The sequence below is a fragment of the Solanum lycopersicum genome, chromosome 12 (genome assembly GCF_036512215.1).
Source record: "Solanum lycopersicum chromosome 12, SLM_r2.1".
Classification (NCBI taxonomy): Eukaryota; Viridiplantae; Streptophyta; class Magnoliopsida; order Solanales; family Solanaceae; genus Solanum; species Solanum lycopersicum.
The window spans coordinates 37,681,910-37,701,353 of record NC_090811.1 but is presented as its reverse complement, the minus strand read 5'-3'; the positions used below and the strand labels follow the sequence as shown (position 1 = coordinate 37,701,353).

The 19,444-nt window shown below is 34.2% G+C and overlaps 1 protein-coding gene across 1 annotated transcript; it reads right to left on the bottom strand.

The window, feature by feature from the left end:
- Positions 1-220: 220 nt before the first annotated feature.
- Positions 221-1,427, bottom strand: LOC138340350 (uncharacterized). The gene is made up of 2 exons (XM_069292065.1): positions 1,034-1,427; positions 221-738 (listed from the first exon to the last, which is right to left on the bottom strand). Exons 1-2 carry the CDS (start codon positions 1,425-1,427, stop codon positions 221-223), a joined length of 912 nt encoding a protein of 303 aa, XP_069148166.1.
- Positions 1,428-19,444: the final 18,017 nt, after the last annotated feature.

The window sequence follows — 19,444 nt, the reverse complement described above, 5'->3', positions numbered from 1 at the left end:
CAAAGAAAATATGCAACAAATCGATAACAATTATGACTTAAAAATATAGCATATTTAGTTCTACTAGATCAACATAAGAAACTCTATTGGTAAAGGTTATAGGAAAATTTTTATGTACCCTTTTTGCAACAACCGATTCACATAGAGTACACACTATGAAAGGTTCATGCAAGTGGTTGGGAAAAAATTCAAAATTTATAGCTACTAGAGGTGTAAAAAATTATAAGGTAGCACTGGGATCAAGTAATGCATAAGCATCAATAGAGAATACTTTCAACATAACGGTCACCACGTTTGGAGAAGTATCTTGCTTACCCCTAGAGCAGAGAGAATAGAAACGGTTCTTCTTTGGAGAATCACTAGAACCACTTGCTTGAGCATGACCACTACCCTTGTCTTGAGTCCTAACATTTGGGTAACTCCTAACCTTATGCCCATTTTTACCACAACCAAAACAATTATATGTCCCCTTAAGGCAATCACTATAGTGTTTCTTGCCACACTTTCCACAAGTTGGCTTCTCGGTTGGTGAATTAGGACCTTTTCCCTTCTTGGATTTAGGGTTACACACCCTATCACCACTAGCTTTTGGGAACTTGGAAGGGACTTCACTTGAAACCCATTTCATGAATCTACGTTTGTCTTGTATCTCTAGCCTATTCTTAGAAGAACCTCCATCAAAACAGATTTCCCTCTTAGCATCATTACTCTTCCTCCTAGCCCTTGCCCTTTCACCATCTTGGCATTTACCATAAGACAATAAATGTTCATGTTGTCGTGTAGTATAGACGAATGACACTCCTTTTTCAAATCATCCGACACTCCCATCACAAAGCGGATCATTTCATGTCTAGGATTGGAATCAAAAGAAGGAGAATATTTTGACAACTTAGTGAATTTAAAGGAATATACATGAACAATCATACATATTGGAGAAGGTTGATGAACTCCACCACTTTTACTTCCTTCATATCCATAGAAAAAAATTGATCAAGAAAAGCCTTCTTGAAGATCTCCCAAGTAAAAGGACCACCTCTCAAGTTCCTATTATCCTTCCATTGCAGTAAACATGCTTGTTCCACGTCTTTGAGGTGATAGGTGGCCAATTCGTCCTTCAGACTTGATGACAACCCCATAGCCAAAAATATTTTATAGACATCATCGATAAATTCTTGGGGATCTTCATTAACCTTAGACCCGTAAAAAGTACAAGGGGGTATCCTAGTAAAGTCCCGTAGACGGGAAGCCATAGTAGTGACTTGTTTATGAGGATGGGGCACAACCTCTTGGTTTGCTTGGGCCGTCATAGCTTGGGCTTGAGCCGTGGTCATTTGTGCTTGAGTAATGATAGCTTGGGACATTTGGAGAAGAGCGGTCCTTATATTATCATCCGTCAAAGGAGGAGGATTGACCGGTGCATGTTCCATGTTAGAATATTTTTCAAGTGAAGGAACTTGATCACCATGGGGAGGAGCTCCCGCATCGACAATTTCCTCTCCAAGTCTTCATGACGCATTCCTTCTTTTGTTCATTCTTCCTATAAGCACAACACTAGGATTAGATGTAAAAGCACACGATAAGTATACTCTTATTGCAAAATATAGGATTTGCAAGAAAGAGAGTGATTCCTAGGCATCATATAAAATCTTATTCATAAGTGTGGCACCCTTAACAATTATGAATAAAATCCTACCTAGACGTGGTAGAGAGAGAGAAACATACATCAACGATATTTAACCTCATGCTCTGATACCAATAGTAACCTCACAACCATAATCAAGACAATTCAATTCAAAATCATTCCATACTATCAATCCTAATAAGAGGCATACTCCAATATAACATCATGATATAACCATAGTTAATCACAATTGAAAGTAAAGATAGAGATTCTATGACTTACCGAGTCTTCCTCATAGTTCATCATCAAAGCCTTAACATAAACCCTCAATTCAATAAAATATAGATGTTCAACATCATAATTTGATATTCAACATGATAAAGAGTGACCAACACTATAGCACAATTCAATACTAGATCATAACTTAAAATAAGATGCCTAGGTCAACTCATCTTCTAAAGTCTAGCATGAAGGACTACAATTCACTCAAACTTGATAATGATTATTGGAAATACATTGTTTAACAGTGATATAATCCATAAACAAGACAATCTAATCAATCACAACCCAAGTTACATCAAGATCAAACATAGGGTTACAGTTTAAGGATCACATTCTTAAATATAAATCAAAATATTACAATTAATCATAATAAAGTTCAACTACATGTTAATCTATTCGTTATATTCTAAATAAACCATAAGAAACTCAGTTCACAACATCTATTTCGTAATTGGATTAAAACCATATGAAAACTCAACTTTTGAAATCCATTTTGAAGGAACACTTTGAGTAAACAATATCAAAGGTGAATTTGATAACATACCATAACGTTTGATGAAGAATTTATTGTGAATTTGTTACTTTCCATCCCTCAAACCGCCTTCCTTGCTAGACTTCAATGGTTAGTTTAGGTAGAGTTGGGATTTGGGACTTTATATAGAAGTTAAATTAATTAATTAGTCTTATCTTAACACCTAAATAACCGCTATAACCACTGAATTAATTAAATGAACTTAATTAAGAACATGCAACAAACTCAAGATCATCACAGATGGAACTTCGCCAATGGGTCATCTATGAGTGAATGGACTGCCCCCTCCTCCGTCCTACACTTCATAGGTAAGTTCAGAGACTGCAGGCAAGGGTTTCCTCTAATTTTTTAAGTGATAGAAAACGGTGTCATCAACGCCCCGTCAGTACACACACATAGCGCAGCCTGTTGTGTCGATGCACACTGTTCAGCCAGTGTTGCCTCAAACTTCAGGGGTCCTCCTCTAGAGCCCTTATTTGGTCTTTCAGGATTTGTACCCGTATGTTTTAACAAATGAAACAACTGAAAAACCTATTACCTACACTTTTACTATTTTTTAATAATTTTCTGACTCTTAAAAACCAATCAAACAGGCTTAGGAACGCTAGTACCTCTTTGAACCAACATCTGGACGTCATGGACGTTGTTGGATATTTTTGTTCTTAAACCTCCTATATGACCTAAATTCATTATAATGGACATAAAAACAGAACTTAGACCTCATGACACCTATGATAGTTCTGACAATACGTCTTGAATTTTATTGATGTGTTACACTCGAGGTTTTATGGTTTATTGTGATGCATGTAAAGTTAGTTTGAGTAGTCTCCTAATGCATAATGCCAAGTGTAACATTCCAGAAAATATACCTGTTTATCGATGAGACTATTAAGTTTTAAGAATAGGTATTGGGGCTAAAATGACATCTCAATGCCCAATGTTTAGAAATATTCGACATAGTAGAAAATATTTTCTTAAAGGGTGTTAGACAAATTTCTAAGTATTAATGAGCTTGTTTTAGAAATATACCTGCAATAAAGACCCCAAGATAAAAACATATGTTTCATAGTATTTGCATAATTAATATTAGACATCCATATGTAAAGCCTAAGTACCATAGCACATGAACAATTAAAATGGGCATGTAGATTAAGAAGTGCCCAAGGACATAGTGAAGATCCTTGGGAAAATAAGTAAACATTCCAAATAAACCATCAAGAATAGTTAGTTAGGGAAGTACAAGCAACACATGTGCAAGAAAATGTGCAAGAAGAGGTGCAAGAACATGCGAAGAAACGGACAAAGGAGGGGACCACCCTAATCGAATTCCGTTATTGTAGTTAGGGGTAGGCATGCAGAAAGGTCCAACAATGTGGGGCCTAACTCTCTAACAAAATCTAGACTCTAACTAACTAAACTAACTAGAAAACTAACCTAGGACAAACAAAAATAAACCATCTAGTACACTCGACAACCTAAGACTTAATTGGGTGACATTAACCTTGTAACTAATTTTAAGAAACATCGTAGTACCTAACCTAGGATAGTCAAAAAGGGTTAACTGTGGTCACAATGACTTAGAGGTATTTTAGTAATTACCTTAGGTCCCTTAATTAATTAAATTAAGGTATTAATTAATTATGGAAAATTCTCAAACAAGTCCAAATTCTTAGGGAAAAAAATTAGATTTCACTAATTATCTGTTTTCCTATAATTTGTCAATCTAGGAGGGGCATTTTAGTTATTAACTAATTAATTTATTTTATTTACTTAATTAGCCTGAATTGGATGAGTTAAGATCAGTTCTTACGACTTATATTCACGTTCAAACACTAGAAAAATTAACGACGCAAAACAATAACTAAACGAACGAAAAACAAAAAAGTTTCTCTCGACTCTCTTGGCCGTTTTCAACATTTTCTTCAAGGTTTTGTGCAATGTAATCTTTGTAAAATCAATTCTACATAAGGTATGGGTTTTCTCTAATTGAATTTTTTCTCCAAGAGGCCTTCCAAACGTTTTGATTCATGAATGTCGAAACTATGGATGTTCTGAATGTTATTGTAGAACATCCATCTCCATAGTTATACATGATTTTGATTCTATAAGTATATAGATGTAATCTAAAATATGTTGTTGGTATGTGGTTATAACTTATCATTGTGTGTAGGTTCTTGATCTGTTAATGGCTAATGAGGCCTATATACTTGATTCATATATTTAAGGTATTAGATATGAAATAAAGAATGATGTAATGCTTAATTGTGTTCGAGAATATGATTTTTGTTGAAACTCGATTATGAAGTTATCTACTGTTAAATGTCAACTTGCTTATATTTAGGAGATCACTATCATACATTCATGGAATTAATTGACTTGGCTAGTGATAATATCACTATAATACATTCATGGCTAGTTTAATTTATGCCAACAAATTATCTAGCAATATATTGTCCGAAAAGTTGAATAGAATTGGCTTATTATGTTATTTCATAAGAAATTGACTAATGACATTTTCATGAGAATTGTCTAGTAAAAGTTTGGCTTATGTCAATAAATTGGCTAACGATATTCTAGATTACCATAATATGTCAAAAAATAGTCTATGCAAATAAATCTGCATACAATGTATTTCCAAAACATAATACAAAATTGGCTAATGAATAAGTTATACAAAATTAAGCATGATCAATGTAACTTTGAATTCATAACCAAGGGTATGATAATCATTTGGACAAGTCTCAACACACTCTATCCAAATGCACCGTGAATATAGTAGGTACATTGAACATAACATCCATAGAGAGTGGTATAAATCTACCAATTGTGATTGAACAAGATAAGGTGAGTAATAACATATTTAAATTTTTAACAATTATGAATGTAACCAGAATGAGATGTTAAAATAAATGCGACAAGTCTCGCTCACACCTAGACAATTATTCTAAAGATACTCACATAAAAGGGTGTTAATAATCGTGAGACAAATATCATTAACACCAAGATGATAATATAAGGTTAAATTCCCATTTAATCACCTAATGAAATGGATAAACGGTTACCCAAAGAGTTATGTACACCTTATAAATAGAGGCAAGCTTCCATAATGATTGAGTCAACTCTTAAAGATGTAAAGATAAAGAAGTTGAGAAAAGCACCGATAGACCAGCAATGAGCTTGTGCCAACATATGTAAGACTCATTATATGAAGCTACCACAAAGGAGGATAAGTAGTCTCCATAGGTCTCCTTTTCTTCGAACTATGTTTCCAGCATAGGAACTAGCCAGTTGATTTCGCCTATGAGAGCTAGGTATGATGCAATGTCACTTTTGCAAGATAAACCACCCTTTTTGGTGTGAAACAGATACTGGATTTCATTCTTTGCATAAATTATCTATATTAGTTAAATGCTCAAAGAAAGTATTTTTTTTACATTAGCCGTGAACCACCTCTTTTCTACATGGGGAGAAAAATGAACTTGGTTTCACTTTAACTAGTGAACCACCCCTTTTTTGTGTTGGTAAAACACTGGATTTCATTTTAGCTCATATGATCGAGATTCACTTTTATAGGCGAATCACCCTTTTTCGGTGTGGGGCAGACAGTGGATTTCGTGTTAGCTCGCATGATCTTAATTCTAAATAAGTTCTTAAGAAAGAAAGAAAGAAAAAAAGAAATAAGAATATATGTATGTTCAAAGTGAGCTAAGAAAGTAAGTGCTTAAGAATATCAATCGTCAGTGTTTGATAAGAATGAAGTTTTCAGCAAGTAACGGGCATAGCTAATAATGACTTCTTTTATTATGAAAATGGTCAAAGACAAATAAGATTGTCTTAGAATGACTTCTATTATCATAGCCAATTAACATTGGCTTTTAATGATTTATTATATTATGCAAAGAAACATATAATAGGCATAACCAATAAAGATTGGCTTAATAAGATCTCATGCCAAATTGTAGTTAAATCATTTCCTTACTCCTTCTGATTACTTACTTGATTCATTTTAGGTAATAGGACTACAATTAATCATTTCACTTGTAAATAAAACATAGGATTCAGGGAGATCGTTGAACTACACAACAACAAGAAGAAAAAGACTGAAAAATAAACTAAGTAAAAAAGAATAGCTCTCAGGTTTTGGGTATCAAATTTCAAAAATTTTGCTCTAGTTGTTTTAAAATTATGTTCATGATTATAAGGTCATGTGTTCATATATAAAATGAGTTGTGTGCTTTGAATGCATTTAAATATGGAATATTCATATCATATTTCACAAATAACTAACTATGAAAGTCTAGTAATGTCAGTTTCCAGAAATGACATGTTACTATAGGAAGAGCTTTCCTTGATCATGCATAGTACTTCTGTGTATGTGTGCATATATCCATACTTTGTAAAAGTGTGTAATAACCCTATACTATTATTATCTTTCTTGGTGCGGGTAAGAGAGAAGGTTGAAGACTCATGGAAGCTATCTGGATTGTCGATCTCCAGACTTTGGTAGGCTCTCTTCATGTTTTCAAGGATGCTACACTTGTATATCTAGCTTATTACTTTAGACATTGCCAGTGGATGTTTTTCCTAACATTTATTTTAATTTTTTTATTTAGAAGCTTTTTATTAAGGCCATTCTGGCAAACTATTATATTATATATTGATCTGTTTATTTGAATTGATTCATGAATTGTAGGTGGTTATTTTAATTTGAGCTTAGTAGAATGTTAATCTATGTAGAAAATATATGAAGTCTTTGTATACTTTATTATGTTTTAAAAGTTTTAAATTTTGCACAAATTTAACTGTATGAATGTGAGGAAAGTTAAGAAGAGGCTTGTCTGCAACTTCTGATAGGTTAACGACACTGTTTGCATTTGAATTGTAGAATCCGAGTGTTACAAACTTGGTATTAGAGAATGAGGTTAAATTAATTAGAACTAAATATCAAAACAACCAAGTTACATAGTTTCCAACTTATGGTTGTGAGTCGCTCCACAATCATTATTTAGAGACTTGGCTATGTTAAGAATCTTCCCTTTTTGTACTCTTTATTTTTATGTGTATAGCTTTGACATTTTGTGTCATTCTAGGATCTAATTCCCTTCTTTTGTCTAAGTGTAGAAATTTAACTCAAGGAGAAATGTAGGGAGAAGGAATCTTTTGGAGGCAACCAAGCTCCTCCTCAAGCCCTAGCTGCTGGAGTGCAAGTGTCTATCACCCCTTCTGTGTCGATGGATGGAGAAGTAAGAGAAGCACTAGTTCAGATGTTCCAAGCCAATACTACTCAGGAATAGGATATCACAGCCCAAGCCACTAGAGAGGGTGCTTCCAGGGAGAACCCACAAGCTAGAAACAAGGCTAGAAGACATAGAAACTTTACTAGAATGAATCCTGCAGTCTACTACAGGTCCAATACTTATAAGGATCCCCAAGAGTTTGTCGATGAGGTTCATAAGGTGTTAATGAAGAGGAAAATGCTGAGTTGGCAGCTTACACACTCAAAGATGTGGCTCAAGTGTGGCACATGATGTGGCGAAATGGCCGAGCACAAGGATAAGTTCCAATTACTTGGGACGTTCTTAACACTGCATTCCTAGAAAGGTTCTTTTGCAGAGACCTAAGAGAGGCTAAGGTTGAGAAATTGATCAACTTACTACAGTAAGGTATGTCAGTTAAGGAATACTTCTTCAGGTTTGTTAAGGTTTTCAAATATGCTTCTTCTCTAGTATCCAATAGCAGAGATGAGATAAGCAGGTTTGTGACTGGTGTGTTGGATGATTTGGAGGAGGAACGTCGGGCATCGACGTTGCATAATAACATACACCTTGGTAGGGTGATGGTATATGCACAACAGGTTGAGGAGAGTCATTGGAGAATGAGAGATCTTGACAGAAAGAAATCTAGTTCCTCTGATCATTCCAATTCGATCAATGGTAATAATTCATTTGGAGTTTGGGATAGACCTAAGTTCAACAAGGGGCACAATCACTTTAGGTAATCCTACTCCTTATAAGAACAATAATGCCAAGGAGGGCAATAATAAAAATTCCCAGCGTGATAGGAAATCGTGTGATAAGTATGGTTGTTTGCATGGAGGTGAGTTCCTAGTATGTATTAATATCTTCTATAGGTGTGACAAGTGTGGTCATATGGTAAGGGACTGCCCACAAATGAGGAATCAGGCCAAAATAGATGCTTAGCCTCAGCCTAATCCAACTGCTGCAGAGCCGAACCTCTAAAGAGTAACAAATTCTATGATTTGAAAGGTAGAGAATAGCAAGAGAAGTCAGCTGATGGGATCACTGGTACGTTACATGTCTTTTCTTTTCATGTGTATGCATTTTTAGATCCAATATCAACTTTGTCCTTTGTTACTTTTTTAGTAGCTAGTAAATGTGACATGCTTCTTGAGATCTTACACAAACAACATGTAGTGAGTACTCTCATAGGATACTATGTTAGGGCAGAAAGAGTATATAGAGATTGCCCAATAACTGTTCTCAATAAAGTTACTCATGTTCATCTAATAGAATTAACCATGATTGATTTTGATATAATTTTGACTATTGATTGACTTCATAAATGCTATGCTGCCATAGACTATTGAAACAAGGTACTAAGGTTTCAGTTGTCATATGAGTTAGAGCTTAAATACGAAGGCCGTGGTTAAAATTTAACTAGCGAAATAGTTTGTAATCTTAAAGCCAACAAGATGTTATCTAAAGAGTTAGGATCCGATGAGAACCATTCTTACGAAAATGCTTCTATTGAACTTTTGGATTACCAAGTGAAAAGGTTAAAGGACAAGGAGGTTTCCACAGTAAAGGTGTTATGGAGGAACCACCTGGTTGAGGGAGAAACATGGGAGGACGAGGCCGCTATGAGAGATCCATTTACCCTCACTTGTTCGGTTCTTGAAGTTAGATATACTCTTCCTAAGTCTTGTTTTTATTTAAGAAACTCTGGGTTATTAGTAAAGTAGATGATTTGAGGTCTTAATTCCATAATCGTGTGTATTATACTTGCACAATATGAGTTAAAATGAGTTCATGTTGGCATTCATGTTACTATTTTTGTATAGCGTTAACATAATTTTTATGTTCCACAAATTGTGATGTACATTATGTGTGATTGAGAATGAAGTTCCTCAATCTCGAATATGAAGCATCAGGTGAGATTTTGAGTAATACGCATAATCAAGAATGAGTGTGAATTATAAATTAACAAAGAATAAAGTTTCGAGTATGTTAATGTGCCTTTGAAATTACCCTCTTTGATTTAAAATGATAGGTAGCCTCATTCAGGACGAATGTTCTTTAAGGGGGGGGGATAAAGTATTAATGTAGAAAATATACATGTCTAGTGATGAGCCTATTAAGTTATAAGAATAGGTATTGGGGGTAAATAGGCATCCCAGTGCCCAATATTTTTAAATATTGGGCGTAGTAGAAAATATTGGCTTTAAAGTTGTTACCCAAATTTCTATGTATTAATGAGCTTGATTAATAAATGTATTTGCAATAATACCCTAAGCTAAAAACATATGTTTCATAGTACTTTAATAATAGATATGCGTCATCCATGTGTCAAGCCTAGGCGCCACAACACATTACCAATTAAAATGGGCATGTAGATTAAGTAGTGCCCAAGGACATTGTGAGGATCCTTTGGGCAATAAATAAATTTTCCAAATGAACCCCATCAAGAATAGTCATTTAAGAAATTACAATAAAGACATGTGAAACCATACGTGAATAAATGTCTATGGGAGAGGACCACCCTAACCGAATTCGGTTAGAGTAATTAGGGGGCAGGCGTGCACAAGGGTCCAACCATGTGGGGCATAACTCTCTAACAAACTCTAGAATCTATCTAACTGACTTAACTAGCTAACTTACCGATTACAAACAAAAATAAACCATCTAGTGCACCTAACAATATAAGACATAATTGTGTGACACTAACGTAGTAACGAGTTCAAGAAATATCCTAGTACCTAAACTAGGATGCTCCAAAACGGTTAACTATGGTCCCAATGATATAGAGGTACTTTAGTAATTACCCTAGGTCCCTTAATAATTAAATCAAGCAATTAATTAGTTAAGGAAAATTTCCGAACAAGGCCGAAATTTTTAGGAAAAATAAATTCAGATTTGACTAATTCAATGTTTCCTATTTTTAGTCAATCTAGGAAGGGAGTTTTAGTAATTAAGTAATTAATTTATTTGATTTACTGAATAAGCATAAGTTGAATGCTTCAAGATCAATTCGTATGACATAATCTTATGTTCAAACACTAGAAAAATTCACGAGGTAAAACAGTAAGCAAACGAACGAAAAAACAGAAAAACATTTCTTTATTCTCTTAGGCATTTTCAAGGTTTCGTGCAAGGTGATCTTCGTAGATTAAACTCTACAGAGTCCTTTCAATGTTTTTAAGATCATGAATGTCGAAACTAGTGTTGTTGCCAATGATTTTGTTGAACATGCATCTCCCAAGTTATCCTTGTTTTCGATCCTACATGTATATATATGTAATCTCAAACTTGTTGTTCGTATGTGGTGCTAACTAATCATTATATGTAGGTTCTTCTTTTTTTAATGACTAATGTGGCATATATACTTGATTGATACGAATAGCGTGTTAGTTATATGAAATAAAGAATGATGTAATGCTTAATTGTGTTCGACAATATGAAGTTTGTTAAATGTCTATTATGAAGTTAGCTACTGTTAATTGTAATCTTGCTTATATTGAGGAGATCACTCTAATGCATTCATGGAATTAATTGACTTGGCTAGTGATAATATCATAGTTTAATTTATTCCAACAAATTGGCTACCAATATATTGTCCGAAAAGTTTAATAAAATTGACTTATTACATTATTACATAAAAAATTGCCTAATGATATTCTCATGAAAATTGTCTAGTGAATGTTTGGCTTATGTCAATAAATTGTCTAACAATATTCTTGATTACCATAACATGTGAAGAATTAGTCTATGCCAATAAATTGGCTTAAAATATATTTCCAAAACATAATACAAAATTGGCTGCTAACTAAGTTATACAAAATTAAGCATGATCAATGTAACATTGAATTCTTAACCAAGGGTATGTCAATTATTGGGACAAGTCCCAACATACTTAATCCAAATGCGCCATGAATATAGTATGTACATTGAACAATGTTCATAACATTCATAAAGAGTGGTATTCTACCAAATGTCATTGAACATGATAAGGTGATTAATAACACAATTAAAAGATCAAAAATTATGAAAGTGACCATAATAAGGTGTTAAAAGAAGTTAGACAAGTATCACTCGCACATAGATAATTATGTTAAAGTTACTCACATAAAAGGGTTTTAATGATCGTTACACAAGTCTTATTAACACCACGATGATAATGTAGGGTTAAATTCACATTTAAGCATGTAAATAAAGGGATGACCCTTACTCAAAGATTTAAGTAAACCTCATAACTAGAAGCAAGCTTCCATAATGTTTGAGTCAACTCTAAAAAATGTAAACAAACAGAAGTTGAGCAAAGCACCGATAGACTAGCAATGAGGTTGTGCCACCACATGTAAGCCTCGTGAGATGAGACTACCACCAAGGTGGATAAGTTTTCTCCATGTGTCTCCTATTCTTAAAACTATGTTGCCAACATGGGAAGTCGCCACTAGATTCCATCTAAGAGCGCTAAGTATGATGTGGTTTAACTTTGGCCGGTAAAACAACCCCTTTTCGGTGTGGTGTAGAGACTGAATTTAATTCTTAGCTCATGTAATCTATGTCGGTTAAATGCTCACAGAAATTATTCATTTCAATTTAGCCGTGAACGACCTCTTTTCTGTGTGGGGAGAATACTTAACTTGCTTTCACTTTAGCTGGTGAACGACCTTTTTTTTGTGTGGGGTAGACATTGGATTTCATGTTAGCTCACATGATCTAGATTCACATTGATCGGTGAATCAACCCCTTTGTAATGTGGGCCAGACACTATATTTCATGTTAGCTCGGATCTTAATTCTACAGATGTCCTAAAGAAAGAAAGAAAGAAAGAAAGAAAGAAGATATGTATGTTCAATGTGAGCTAAGAATGTAAGATCTTAAGAATATAAATCGTCAGTGTTTTATAAGAATGACATTTTCAGCAAATAATGGGCATAGCAAATAATGTCTTCTCTTATTATGAAAATGATCAAAGACAAATAAGATTGGCTTGTAATGACTTTTATTATTATGAAAATTATCATAGCCAAAAAAAATTGGCTTATAATAATTTCTTATATTATGCAATTAAACACATAATAGGCATAACTGATAAAATATTTTCTTAATAAGATCTCATGCCAATTTGTATTTAAATCATTTCCTTAGTCCTTCGCATTACTTACTTGAATCATTGTAGGTATGGTACTAGAATGAATTATTGAACTTATAAGTAAAATATAGCCGGAAGGGAGATCTTTGAACTAAAGAACAACAAGTAGAAAAACACTGAAAAAATAAACTAAGAACAAAAAGAGGAGTTTAATGGTTTGAGGTATCAGATTTCAAAATTTTCGCTCGAATTGTTCTAAAATTATATTAATGATTCTAAGGTCTTGTGTTCATATATAAAATGAGTTTTTTGCTTTGAATACATTAAAATATATCATATTCATACCACAAATCACAAATACCTAATTAGGAAAGTCTAGTGATGTCACTTTCCAGAAATGGCATATTGTTATAGCAAGAGCTTTCCTTTATCATGTATAGTACTTATGTGTATGTGTTCATACACCTATACTTAGTAAAAGTGTGTACTTACCCTACAATATTATTATCTTTATAGGTGCAGGTCAGAGAGAAGGTTGAAGACTCATCGATGCTGTTTGGATTGTTGATCTCCAGACTTTTGTAGGTCCTCATAATGTTCGAGGATGATATACTTATCCCTCTAGTTTATTACATTAGATATAGCTATTGTATGTTTTCCCTAGCATCCCTTTTCAGACGTTTATTTCAAAGCTTTTTATTAAGGCCGTTTTGGAACACTATTATATTATATATTGATCTTTGATTTTAATTGATTCATAAATTGTAGATGGTTGTTTTAATGTGTTATTAGTAGAATATTAATCTATGTAGAAATTATATGAAGTTTATATATACTTTATTATGTTTTAAAAGTTATGTTTTTTCTGCAAATTTAACTATATGAAAATTAAGAACACTAAGAAGAGGCTTGCGACCTCTGAGAAATTAAAGACGCCAGTTACATTCGTATTCCAGAAATCGGTTGTGAAAAACATGGTATTAGAGCATGATGTTAAATTACCTAGGAACTAAAGCTAAAAAAACCAGGTTATGTAGCTTCTAACTTATAGTTGTGAAGGGCGCCAGAGTCATGACTTAAAGACTACTTGATGTTAAGAATCATCCCATCTTCTACTCTTTGATATGCCATGTAGAGCTTTGACATTTTGTGTCTTTCTAGCATATCATTCCCTTCTTGTATATGTGTAGAAAATAAAAACATTGAGAAATGAAGGAAATAGTCTAAGAAGTAGCTGCTTGAGGAAACGAAGCTCCTCTTCAAGCCCCAGCTACTAAAATACAACTGCCTGTCAACTAGCTTAGTGTACGGATGGAGAAGTAAAAAAAGCACTAGTTCAGATGGCCCAAGCCATCACTACTCAGCCACAGGCTATCACAGCCCAGGCCACTAGAGAGGGTGATCCGAGGGAGAGCCCACATGCTAGAACCATGGCTAGCATAATGAGGGAATTCACTAGAATGAATCCTCTAGTGTACTATAGGTCCGAGGCTAATGTGGATCCCTAATTGTTTGTGGATGAGGTTCTTAAGATTTTGTGTGCTATGAGTATTAATGAAGAGAAAAAGGCTGACTTGGCTGTTAAAAGGTGTTGCTAAGTTGTGGCACAGGATGTGGCGATATGGCCGAGCACCAGGACAAGTGCCCATTACTTGGGACGTTTTTAAGACAACATTACTATAAAGGTTCTCTCCCAGAGAACAGAGAGAGGCTAAGGTGTGGGAATGCATCAAATTAAGACAGGGTGGTATGTAAATTAGGGAATACTCGATTTTGTTTTTTAAGCTTTCCAAATATGCTTCTTCTCTTGTGTCTAATAGTAGGGATGAGATGAGAAAGTTTATGACTGGTCTATCGGAGGATTTGGAGGAGGAATATGGGGCAGACATGTTGCATGATAGGACGTTGGTAGGTTGAGGGTACATCCACAATAGATTGAGGAGAGTCACCGGAGAAAGATAGACCAAGAAAGCAAGAAATCTAGGTCCTCAGATTAGTCCGGTTCGAGCAATGATAATGATTCGGTTGGATTTCAGGATAGGCCCAAGTGCAAGAAGGGGAACAAACACTGAGGTTATCCAGCTCCTTCTAAGAACACTAATGCCAAGGAGGGCAATGATAAAAATACCCAACGTGATAGGAAGAAGTGTGATAAGTATGGCCTTTTGCACGGGGGTGAGTGCCTCGTAGGTACTAATATCGTCTATGGGTGCGGCAAGAGTGGGTATATCGTCACGGACTACCCATAGATGAGGAATAAGGCCAGGAAAGATGCCAGCCTCGACCTTATCCTACTGTTGAAGCCGAACCTCCCTTGAGGAACAAATACTATGGTTTGGAAGGTAGAGAAGAGCAAGGAAGTCAACTAATGGGGTCACTGGTACGTTGCATGTCTTCTCTTTTCCAGTGTATGCATTGTTACATCCCGAATCCACTTTGTCATTTGTTACTCCATTAGTAACTAGTATATGTTACTTGCTTGTAGAGATCTTACATGAACCACTTCTAGTTAGTAATCCCATAAGAGATAGTTATTGGGAAAAAAGAGTATGCAGATATTGCCAATAATTTTTCTCAATGAAATAACTAATGCTTCTCTAATAGAATTAACCATTCTTGATTTTGATATCATTTTGGGTAAGGATTTGCTTCATAAATGCTATGCTACCATAGACTATCGTAAAAGGATATTAAGGTTTCAGTTTCTAAATGAGTTAGAGTTGCAATGGGAAGGGTGTGGTTCAAATCCAACAAGATAAATAGTTTCTAATCTTAAAGCCAACAAGATGTTATCTAAAGGGTTAGGAGCCGATGAGAACTTTTCTTACAAAGTGGTTTCCGTTGAAATTTCAGATTTTCAAGTAAAACTGTTAAGGAACAAGGAGTTTGGCACCTTAAAGGTCTTATGGAGGAACAACCTTTTTGAGGGAGAAAAATGGGAGGACGAGGCCAATATGAGATCTCGTTACCCTCACTTGTTCAGTATTTAAGGTTAGATATACTCTACCTAAGTCTCCTTTTTGTTTAAGAAACTCTGAGTTTTTAGTGCATTAGCCGATTTGATGTTTTAAGTCCATAATCATGTGCCTTATGCTTGCACTATATATGTTAAAATGAGTTCATGTTTGCATTCATGTTGCTAACTTTGTGTAGCGTAGACATCAGTTTTATGTTGCATGACTTGTGATGTGCATTAAGATATGTGTGGTTGACAAAGAAGTTCATCAATGTCAAATTTGAAGCTTCAAGTTATCTTTGAGTAACATGCATCATCAAAAGTGAGTGTTAATTAGAAATTCACAAAGAATAAAGTTTCAAGTATGATAATGTGCTTTCGAAATTAGCTATTTGATTTAAAATAAAATGTGGTATCATTCGGGGACGAATGTTCCTGGGGGGGGGGGGATAATATAACATTCCAAAAAATATACTTTTTCTTGTGATGATAAAATTAAGTTTTAAGATTAGCTATTGGCGGTAAATATGCATCCCAATGCCCAATATTTAGAAATATTGGGCATAGTAGATATTGGCTTAAAAGGTGTTAACTGAATTTCTAAATACTAATGAGCTTGTTTAAAAAATGTACCTGCAATAAAGACTCTAAGCTAAGTACATATGTTTCATAGTATTTGACTAATATAAATGGGACATCCATGTGTCAATCCTCGGCATCATAGCTTATGACCAATTAAAATGGGCATGTAGATTAAGCGGTGCCCAAGGACATAGTGAGAATCCTTAGGACAATAAGTATACATTCTAAATGAATCAGCAAGAATAGTTAGTCAGGAATGTACAAGAAACACATGTGCAATCAAATGTGAAGAAACGGCCAAGGGAGGGGACTACCCTAACCGAATTTAGTTAGGGTAGTTAGGGAGTAGGCGTGCACAAGGGCCCAACCATGTGGGTCCTAACTCAATAACAAACTCTAGACTCTAACTAACTAATTTCACTAGATAATTAACCTAGGACTAAAAAAATAAACCATCTAGTTTACCCTTCAACCTAAGACTTAATTGGGTGAGGTTAACATAGTAACTAGTTCAAGAAACATCGTAGTACCTAACCTAGGATAGTCCAAACCAGTTAGTAATTACCCTATGTCCCGTAACTAATTAAATTAAGGAATTAATTAATAAGGAAAATTCACAAACAAAGCCAAAATTCTTTGGAACTTTTTTTCATTTTTGTCTAATTAAATGTTTTCTTATTTTTAGTCAATCTAGGAGGGGTGTTTTAGTAATTAACTAATTAATTTATTTGATTTATTTAATTTCCTAATTTGAATGACTCAAGATCAGTTCCTAAGACTTAGACGCACTAGAAAAATTCACGACGCAAATCAGTAAGCAAACAAACGAAAACAGAAAAGTTTCTCTTAAATCTCTTACGCATTTTAAAGGTTTTCTTCAAGGTTTCGTGCAAGGTGATCTTCCTAGATTCAGTTCTATATAAGGTATGGGTTTTGTCTCCTGCAATTCTTTCCCCAAGAGGCCTTTCAAACGTTTTGAATACATGAAAGTCGAGAGTAGGGTTGTTCCCAATGATATTATTGGACATCCATCTCCCTAGTTATACTTGTTTTCGATTCTATAAGTATATAGATGTAATCTCAAACATGTTGTTTATATATTGAGTTAATTGATCATTATGTTTAGGTTCTTGATTTGTTAATGACTAATGAGTCCTATATACTTGATTCAAAAGATTAGGGTATTAGTTATATGAAATAAAGAATTATGTGATACTTACTTGTGTTCGAGAACATGAAGTTTGTTAAAAGTCGAGTATGAAGTTAGCTACTGTTAAATGTCGATTTACTTATATTGAGGAGATCAGATTAATATATTAATGGAATTAATTAACATGGCTAGTGATAATATCATAGATTAATTTATGCCAACAAATAGGCTAGCAATATATTGTCCAAAAAGCATAATATAATTGGCTTACTATGTTATTTTGTAAAAAATTGGCTAATGACACTCATGACCATTTTCTAGGGAATCTATGTCTTATGCCAATAAATTGGAAAACAATATTCTAGATAACCCTAATATGTGAAAAATTAGTCTATGCCAATTAATAGGCTTACAATGTATTTCCAAAACATAATACAAAATTGGCTTATGACAAAGTTATACCAAATTAAGCATGATCCATGTTACTTTGAATTCATAATCAAGGGTATGGCAATCGTTGGGACAAGTACAAGCATACTCTATGCAGATGCAACATGAATATAGTAAGTACATTAAACAAAGTTCATAACATTCATAAAGAGTGGTGTAAATCTACCAAATGTCATTGAACATCATAAGGTTGTTAATAACATAATTAAAACTTTAAGAATGATGAAAGTGAGCAGAATTAGGTGTTAAATAAGTGATACAAGTCTCACTCACACCTAGAAAATTATGCTGAAGATACTCACATAAAAGGGTGTTAATAATCGTGAGACAAGTCTCATTAACACAAGGATGATAATGTAAGGTTAAATTCACATTTCATCAAGTAAAAAAAGGGATGACTTGTTGTCCAAAGAGTTAAGTAAACCTCATAACTAGAAGAAAGCATCAATAATGTTTGAGTCAACTCTTAAAGAAAGCATCATGAGAAGAGGCCACCACCAAGGTGGTTAAGTAGTCTCAATATATCTCCTAATCGTTGAACTATGTGGCCAGCATAGGAACTAGCAAGTGGTTTCCATCTAAGAGAGCTAAGTATGATGCGGTTTCAGTTTGGTTGGTGAAACCACCCATTTTCGGTTTGGGGCAGACCGTGGATTTCATGCTTATCTCACATGATCTATGTCGGTTAAATGCTCAAAGAAACTAGTTGGTTCACTTTAGCCGTGAAACACCTTTTTTTAGTGTGGGGAGAACACTGATCTTTGTTTAACTTTAGCCGGTGATCCACTTTTTTCAGTGTGACGTAGACACTAGATTTGATGTCAACTCACATGATCTAGATTCACTTTGATCGTTGAATCACCCTTTTCGGTGTGGGGCATACACTGGATTTCATGTTAGCTCACATGATCTTAATTCTAAAGATGTCCTTAAGAAATCAAGAAAGAAGAAATAAGAGATGTATGTTCAAATTGATCTAACAAAGTAAGAACTTAAGAATATCATTCGTCAGCGTTAGATAAAAATGAAGTTTTAAGAAAATAATGGGTATAGCCAATAATGAATTCTTTTATTATGAAAATGATCAAAGATAAATAAGATTGGCTTATAATGATTTCTACTATTATGAAAATGGTCATAAACAAACAAGATCGACTTATAATGATTTCTTATATGCAAAGAAACACATAATAGACATAACCAAAAAAGATTGGCTTAATAAGATTTCATGCCAATTTATAGTTAAATAATTTCCTTAGTCCTTCGGATTACTTACTTTATTCATTGTATGTATGGGACTTCAATGAATCATTGCATTTGTAATTAAAACATAGGCTTGAAGGGGATCGTTGAACTACACAACAACAAGAAGAAAAAGACAGAAAAATAAACTAAGTACAAAAAGAGGAGCTCTCGAGTTTAGGGTATCAAATTTCATAATTTTCGCTCGAGTTATTCTAAAATTATGTTCATGAATCTAAGGTCTTGTATTCATATAGAAAATGAGTTGTCTGGTTTGAATGCATTAAAATACGT

Bases quoted from the DNA above. Each gene is read 5' to 3' on its own strand.
- LOC138340350 (XM_069292065.1), bottom strand. From the start codon at position 1,427: ATGGAACATGCACCGGTCAATCCTCCTCCTTTGACGGATGATAATATA. The intron at 739-1,033 runs GTGGTCCTTTTA...GTAAATGCCAAG, and splicing joins GGATAATAGGAACTTGAGAG to ATGGTGAAAGGGCAAGGGCT.